Raw genomic sequence first — 8,387 nt, 5'->3', positions numbered from 1 at the left:
CGATGCTAGGAGATGTGACACTGTGATAGACCTACAAAACTCGTTGTCTATAAAATTCGTTGAGCAATCATCAGTCAAATACAATGGTCTCTCATCAGTTACTGCCTGTAGAGGCAAATTGGTGTAACACCTCATTTGGTGTGAGGTCACTAAAACACTGAGTAATTGACTAATAGACCTCCATGACTGACCAGTAGAAGGATGGCAGGCATTGGTGTACACTTGGTCACGTGAAGCGTCTTCAGGATGGTGGGCAGGGTGCCGTCCCGTGCTCCTGCGTACATCACTCTATGGATAGACAGGTATAGCTGAATAAGTCATCTGACATGTCTGAATAACGAAAAACACACACAAGGTGCAATCACACACATGTACACACACGTTTGCGCGCGCGCGCCCACACAGACACACACAGACACTGACACACACACACACACACACACACACACACACAAACACACACACACACCACTGCATAAAGACGTGTAGGACGGACCATAGTCATACAGAAATATACCATCAGTTTAACCAATAATGTCACTGCCCAGTCTTTTATTCGTAGCATACCAACTAGGGTGTCCCCAGCCTTACCGAGATGTGGCCAGGAATATCCCGTTCGCGACCCCGACACAGGAGATCAGCACGGCGATGGGAACTGTCCAGCCCAGGGAACCCATGGCGCTTTTCGCAAAGGTCTGTAACGGTCAAATTCAAGAGAAGATATCAAGACTACAACAGGATACATTTTTATGCATTCTTAGACATTGTTGTTGGGGGCAAGTTAGACGAATTTCGGCGAAATTTTCTCTACCACTCACGTACAAGTTTAGACTGTTTTCGTTTGTATAAATTATGAAGAAATAAAATCATACCACAGCCACTGCAGACGACTCGATGACGTCATGGGCGGACATGACGATGTGATAGGCGAAGATGGTCAGCAGATACATGGCAATTATGACTACTTCTCCCACAATCATGGCACGTGGCATCGTCCTGGGGACCGAAAGGAAGAGTATGAAAAATAGAAGGAGAAAAGAAAGAGCAGGAAACAGAAGAAGAAACTCTATGACACAAAAACACTGTCAGATACAACATGAGCCAATTTATAAGAAGGTAATACAGTTCAGAAAGATTGTAAGGTAGCCACGCCTCAATTCCATACGTTTTGCTTCGCGTAACACCGCTAACAAAACAATAGACTGTGTATACGCATACGCAAATCAGCACACTCTGCATGTAATCATTTCCTCGGCAGGCAAATTAGTAAATTATACGGTAGATGGAACGACCGATGTGTGCGGTGATGTGTTGGTGTGAGAACTCACTTCTCCGGCCTATGGATCTCCTCAGTAACGGTGTTGAGGTAAAACCTGGGAGAAAATTGAAATGTCATGATTCATGAAATGGAACGTAGCTCTTGTTATGTTCTACTTATCAAAGGTTTATACTTTTACAGAAACTCTTCACCGCAGGTCAAGCAACCTACCAAAAAAAGTCACAACTACAGCCTTTTCAGAACACAACATATCAGAACCGGAGGTTCCGTTGTAGTACCGTGGACAGCCGTTAGGGGACCAAACATGGAACTTCGTTTTCCCGACGCCTATCCACATATCATCTGTCATGAAGTTCTATTCACAACTTATTTAGTAATACGACACCGCAAACAATAATCGTCCTATCGAAGATGATAAAACAGGGCATTGGGAACTGACTGAGCTGAGATGAATAAGTCCCTTACCATCCTGCATAGGCGAACATCCCGCTATAGAACGCCTGCGAGAGTTTGCCTGGATCCAGCGCTGGACCATCGAACGTGAAGTACTCTAGCTTGCCGTTTCCTGAGAAGATATTAAAGATAGTACTATGATATCGTTAATGAAAAACACCATCAAACCTTGGATAGTAACTGGAGTTTTTTATCATCTTTTAATGTGAATTCCTCTTTAATTTACGTTTCCATGATAAGTAAATACCCAGCTGAAACCTGTGGGAACATTCAGTGCTGGTATCCGTAGTCTGCAGGCAGACTCTCTCTTATGTTAGCTGAATCTAGATTCATCATGTACTAAATGTTGGGCATCTGGTGTTCGCAAAACTTTGGAGGAGTGTGGTTACTCTTTTGTTTGGCAAGCCCATGAGTCAACAGATCCAAACGCATCCCACCTAATTTCTGCTATCCACCAACGACTGAAGGATATTTATTTCCAGAATTTTCTAACCAACATTCATAATGATAATAAAGGTTTAGGTGCGAAAAACAAACTCCGAACGTACAGATTACTAAAATCCACATACAATGAAGAGCAGTACTTGAAAATTACAAACATTCGGCACAGAACTACCATTGCTAAACTAAGAATCAGTTGCCACCGACTGCGAATTGAATCAGGAAGGCACAACCGCACTCCTCTAGAACAGAGAGTCTGCCAATTTTGTACCTCAAACATGGTAGAAGATGAAGTGCACTTCACAGTTGATTGCGATATGTATGTCAATGATAGAAATACTCTATTTAGTTATATAGAAAGTAGATTCCCTCATTTTAGACACATGAGTAGCACTGACAAGTTTATATTTCTCATGCGTTTTGACAAACCGACCATAGCGAAACCCATACAGTCCTACATTTTCACTATTACCAAGAAGCGATAAGAAGCCGAACTTTTGTGTTAGACTAGATTTGTGATACTTTTATATGTATATATCTTGACTTGTTGTGACCTGTACTTAGCTCGGTTGGGCAAAACTGTACAATAAAGGTCTTCATTCATTTAATGCTAAACATTGGAGAATTATTCCACAAGTGTCAAACCCAAAACACTTATGATCACACTTCTATGTCACTATCGTATATATCTTTACTCACCGAACCAAATTTCAAGTATCCCTGCAAAGATAATCAGGAACAGTCCCGCCACTTTGCCCACGGCGCAGAAGTCCTGCACTTTGGTGGCCCAGCTCAGCCGGAAACAGTTCACAAACGTCAGGAGTACTGAGGAGGAACGGTCCGGCGGAATTAGTCTCTTTATCTAATCTCCAACCAGATCCACGGTGCGTAATGTATCGGATCAAACTTCCCGTTTGACTCCCTTAGTCGGCCATACTCCTTGGCCAGCTTTGATACTACCTTATGACACCGTAGGATCTGCTTGGAGATTACTCTTTATCATTCTAGGTTTAGGACCGCATTGTCAATAGCGACACCTAGCTGCAGTGTTGGATATAACCGGCAAGTATTTCCCTGAGGAACGTGACAGACGGTCACCAAAACGTGCTTGGCAGACGTATTTTATATATCATTGTTGTGAATAAGAGACCCTTTTATCCGTCGTTTTCATCGTTTAGCAAATATATACATGTGTATATCTGGGATGATGGAGGTCTGTTCCATGCCACCGTTAGGATTGACGTAGATGACACACAATGGGTGATTTTAATTGCTGTTATTTCGTGAACAAAGACTGCTGGCGCGTTCCTTGAAGCCTGCTACATATAATTAGCAAATCACAACTCAACAAGACACGCGATTACTCAGGAATTAGCACTTAATTATTGGTACTTTAACACAAAACACAGCCTTAAGACATCACGAGTGATTTCCTACAGTGTGAAAGAAACCCCCACGAGTGGTATAAACATAGGCCCCTTTTTCCACTAATGACCTCTAACCTATCATTCAATGCTGACTCTCAACCTATAATTGTATAATTGGCGTGAACAAGTCTACATGTCGCTGGGTACATAACGATTGTCTGCGTATGTGGTTTACACTATATGGTCGTAAATTTAATTTCAAATTAGTGGTTTCATCAATTGACGACCAAAAAGAAGGTACTTTTTTGTGGGGACACTTTAGTAGATATCTTCTTTGTTTCTGAGCTTTTGTGTCACGCATGGCCTGCAGATAGTGCCAAGGTAGTGCTCGCCTCGGGGTGAAGGCGTTGTTGCGGTCAGGTAGATAAAAAGGGTCACCAAGGGTTCTCACGGCTTCTATGCTGTGCACTCTCTCAAACATGCCATTACCAAGTTAACCACACTCAGTGACGGGGGAAAAGGTCGCCAAGAATGTCCCCTGTAATGTCAGAAACAATGTGGCCCAGGGGATCTTCGATGTGCTCGAAGGGGTGCCATCCAAAGCGTCCGGGAGAAAAGTCGGATAGCTATACTACAGTCCCCTTCAGTAATGTGCAAGCGGGGATTCCGACATTCTTAATTAGTCAAGGACGTTACATTCTGATATAATATCCTTGCTTTAGGGTATACATTATCAACTATATTCCTTTGTTTATTAACCTTTGTATGTGTGGAATTTGAATGGATTACATGGTGTTTACGTGTACAAAATGTTGTTGTTTCTACATTGGAATTTTCTACCCAATGTCCGCTTTCTTGGCCTTAATTGCTACCTTGGTGTACTAATCTTGTACACTGTTTTCATAGCTCAGCTATGTATAGTCATGTCAATCTTAGTTAAACCCTGTATTACACCATGTTATGTTTACCTACCTGGGATTTTGCCTCAATGAGGTAGGCGTCGGGCTTCCTATATTGTTCTGTAAATCTTGTTTTGTTTTTAAATTCCGACAGCTAACGTTAGTACATTATGCACATTTCACACATACCACTGATACATTGTTTTTACTTGTCTGTGTGTGTGTGTGCGTGCGCGCGCGCGCGTGTGTGTATGTGTGTGTGTATGTGTGTGTGAGAGAGAGAGAGAGAGAGAGAGAGAAAGAGATCATGAGAAAATGTGTGTGTGTGTGTGTGTGTGTGTGTGTGTGTGTGTGTGTGTGTGTGTGTGTGTGTGTGTGTGTGTGTGTGTGTGTATGTGTTACTTACTATCCAGTTTCTATCTCTTACGTATGATCAGATTACGGTCTTAATAACCCGATAGTAGTATTTTAGTGCCAACGATGTATCATTTGCAGCAACTATGTAAATAAAAATGTGCGTGGTTTGGATTAGATCGTCTAAATCATCTCCTTTGATGGATCATGTTTACCTTTTGCACATTATCTCATAGTATGAAACCATCACCACTCATACCTACCTATAATGGCTGCAGCCAGCAGATTGACCGGTAAGGCCGGCGGATCGCAGTACTCGAAGAACGGTTTGACGCAGTAGGTAGCGGCTGTTCTAGAAAGGACAGCTATCACTCCAGGGCGGATAATGATCATCTGTGTCCACAGTCGCAGGAAGGCAAGGATCGGTCCGAACGCTTCCTTTATGTAAGCGTAGTCGCCGCCGCACCTCTGTAAGGTGGTGCCGAGCTCGATGTAACTTAGCGCCCCCAGCATGGTAATCACGCCGCAGATACTCCACACAATCATGGCCATGCCGACAGACCCAGAGTTGATGAGGATACCCTTGGGGGATATGAAGATACCGCCGCCGATGGTGCAGCCGACCACGATGTTCATGGCTTTGAAGACCCCGATGTTGCGCCTCAAGGCGACGGGCTTCTCGAGCTCAACGAACTGCCGGTTGACTCCCGTCCCCTTCACGGGCAGACGGTGCTTCCGACGTGCGCCGACCGACAGCATAGCTGGTGCACAGAGCTGCGCTTGTCAACGTTCCAAAATCTCACCCCAAGTCACCAAAATACCCTTCGGGTAGGACAAAAGACTGGAGACAGATTTCGCCGTGTCTTTGCTAGACTCTGTGACAGAAGATGGACACTGCAGTATCTGGTATAGGAGGGACCGGGCTTGAGTCCTTGTCCTACCTTGGTTTCTTGACGTTTTCAGACAAGGACACTTAAGGACGCCTTCTCACAGTAGCTCGTCCCTGGCTGCACTGGCTGTAACACCTGGGGGCACAGAAAAACTAGTCCTGCGGGTTGCGCTGACGTCACACTGCCTTGAACAGGTGTGCTGAACCGTGACAGCCGATGAGCACTTTTGTAAATACCACATACTTGTATCTGTTATATAATCTCCAAGCAGATGTGTGCGTCAGACTTATTTTGCACGGCGTTTTGTGTCATTTTCTATGTTTCACAGTGCTGTGTTTGTGTGCGTGTGTGTTTCAATATGTGTGTGTGTGTGTGTGCGCGTCCGTGCGTGTGTGTGTTGGATTCTTTAACATGCATGTGTCTGATGACCCAACAACATTCCATTCAACTCACAAGTCAGCTTGGCTGTCTTTTTAATGAATGGTCTCATTGCCAATTCTGTACCAAAATACCATACCATGCACATTCCTGAGAGTATACAGAACTGTGAAAAGGTAAGGAATTACTGTAAAAAAATCACTCTTCTGCTTGCCAATATTTTCAGTTTTTAGCAATTCGTCGATGCAGCTATTTAAATTGTGTGATCAACAACTAAACAACTAGAAAGGCAATTTTTCAAGCAAATATATAATGATCTAGACAAACACACTACTGCTCTGTCTATTCGTACTCAAACACATTCATTGTGACCAGCTCCTCCAGCTCTGTCCCACCACTTGCTACATAATGTAATAATCGAGCAACACAGGGTGTCTGATACTCTCCGTAATCATATAGTTTAGTAAACAGCCGTCCAATCAAGATCATTGACCTTATTTGTTCGTAGAAGCGGAAAAATATGAAGAAACGGAACAAAAATAATATAATGAAGGTAGACATAGATATTTGCAAGTTAGTGATGCTTATGTATGGTTGTGTCATCACCATCCCTTAATATTTAGCTCAGACGACACGTCAGTTGATAATACTGTGGATCCAGTCCAGATATTTGGCCACCATGGTGTACAGTCCGAGCTGACCGGGTCGCCCGCAGCCCTGGTCAGTTCCCGTACTGACCACCCCGGCCAGGTACCACCGGGTCCTCCCGTCGTTCCCGCGGGACACCATGAAGGGTCCGCCCGAGTCGCTAGGGCAGGCGTCCCGCCCTCCCGCGAGGTCTCCCGCGCAGAACATCCGGGAGGTGTAGTGTGCGGTGGGCCGGCCCGCGGCCTCCATGGCACGCTCACACGTGCCGTGGGACTGGACGGGCAGGGCGATCTGCTGCAGGATCTGGGCGGTGGGCGTGTCCCCGTCGCCAAGACGACCCCACCCAACAACGGTACCGGTCGTGCCAACCTCACTCATCCTCAGTCCTGAAAAAAATCAAAACAGTTTTCTTTAACTTTACATCGTAGAGTGGCGGACTTATCACTCGGCTAACCGACATCTATCGCACCGCAGTCACCCCTCAGTACTAAAGACTGTAGCTGCATAGTTCCAGTTTATATATAACTTTTATTCAGCCTTTTATTCAGTTTAGAACTTTTATTGGTAGGCTGAATAAAAGTTCATAGAACATGGCCACTACAACTCAGGAACCCCCGAGTGGGCGAGCGACCGTATTTACCCATATCTATGCGGCTCCAGATGTCTCACTGAAGGATGACTGTGGTGAGATAAATGTCGGTTAGCTGAGGACTCTACTATATAGCTTTCTATAACTTCATTTCGTATGAAAATGAATTTTGCGCAGCCAAGTCATTGCTTGATCTTGACTTGATGGTTACCTTGCCGCACGTTTGCGGGTAGACACACGGGCCTAACCCATGGTCCCAGCACGACTGCGTCCCGGAGCTCTAACAGCGCGATGTCGTAATCAAAGGCGTCACTGTAACGGTCATAGTCTTCATGGATGTACGCCTTCTTCACAGGTACATACTGGGCTTGCGCGGTCTTTGAAGTGCCAGGCAGGGACCTTTCAGTTAGACCTGAATGGAATTGGAAAATGATTTCGTATGACGTTAACCTAACAAGTTGATATTCTAGTCGATACATTGAAGAGAACAAGATAATTCGAATATCATTAAATAAACAGATATAGTGGTATCTATACGTTAAGTAATAGTAGAAATAAACTACAGACCAACTTTTTTGAAAACAAACGTACCTAAACCTACAACAATGTCGGTGTCAACGTTGCCGTGGCGATACACCTCTCCCGTGATGCAGTGCGCGGCGGTGACGACCCATCCTGATTTCAGTAGAGAAGCGCCACAGAAATATTTGTTGTTTCCCTGCAAATAGAAGGTAGGAATGGCGACAGTAAGCTTTCATGTAGCAAACGCTGTAGATGATCAAAGGCACACCTTTTGTCATTAGCGGGACTGGACCAAACTGGGCTGTTTAACGTAGTGACGCCAGCGATGACGTATTTCACAAGTATGTTTTGTCTGTTACATGCTTTACTTTGTCATCAACAACTGGGCATTGCATGGTGGCCATATACAGGGATACTGACTGAGCCCATACCTGTTCTGTCTTTAGAAACAGCGCTGTTTGCCACGGCCATGCCCCTTTTTTCGAGTCGGTGCCTCCATCGATGCGCGACCGGGGCCTGTCCCTCCCGCCCACAGGGACAAGTCCCACAGGGAAGTGCAGATGACGG

At 44.9% G+C, this 8,387-nt stretch overlaps 2 protein-coding genes across 2 annotated transcripts; both read right to left on the bottom strand.

Annotated features, from left to right (window-relative positions):
* Nucleotides 1–7: 7 nt before the first annotated feature.
* On the bottom strand, nt 8–5,968 carry LOC118421380 (Y+L amino acid transporter 2-like). Its single transcript, XM_035828642.1, has 7 exons — nt 5,057–5,968; nt 2,873–2,998; nt 1,745–1,844; nt 1,329–1,373; nt 873–996; nt 592–695; nt 8–288 (listed from the first exon to the last, which is right to left on the bottom strand). The coding sequence occupies exons 1-7, from the start codon at nt 5,550–5,552 to the stop codon at nt 150–152; spliced, it is 1,134 nt and encodes a 377-aa protein (XP_035684535.1). The 5' UTR covers nt 5,553–5,968; the 3' UTR covers nt 8–149.
* Nucleotides 5,969–6,612: 644 nt separating this feature from the next.
* LOC118421221 (trypsin-1-like) lies at nt 6,613–8,383 on the bottom strand (the record flags this gene model as incomplete). The annotated part of the gene is made up of 4 exons (XM_035828387.1): nt 6,613–7,095; nt 7,510–7,710; nt 7,890–8,016; nt 8,252–8,383. Coding segments are annotated over 4 exons (858 nt in total), but the record flags the coding sequence as incomplete, so codon positions are not given.
* Between the last annotated feature and the right edge of the window lie 4 nt (nt 8,384–8,387).

The sequence above is a fragment of the Branchiostoma floridae genome, chromosome 8 (assembly GCF_000003815.2).
Source record: "Branchiostoma floridae strain S238N-H82 chromosome 8, Bfl_VNyyK, whole genome shotgun sequence".
NCBI lineage: Eukaryota > Metazoa > Chordata > Leptocardii > Amphioxiformes > Branchiostomatidae > Branchiostoma > Branchiostoma floridae.
Note: the sequence above shows the minus strand (reverse complement) of the source record. Positions and strands in the feature narration are given on the sequence as shown.

Bases quoted from the DNA above. Each gene is read 5' to 3' on its own strand.
- LOC118421380 (XM_035828642.1), bottom strand. From the start codon at position 5,552: ATGCTGTCGGTCGGCGCACGTCGGAAGCACCGTCTGCCCGTGAAGGGG. The intron at 1,845-2,872 runs GTGAGTAAAGAT...ATATCTTCTCAG, and splicing joins GATACTTGAAATTTGGTTCG to GAAACGGCAAGCTAGAGTAC. The intron at 696-872 runs GTATGATTTTAT...TGACCGTTACAG, and splicing joins AGTCGTCTGCAGTGGCTGTG to ACCTTTGCGAAAAGCGCCAT.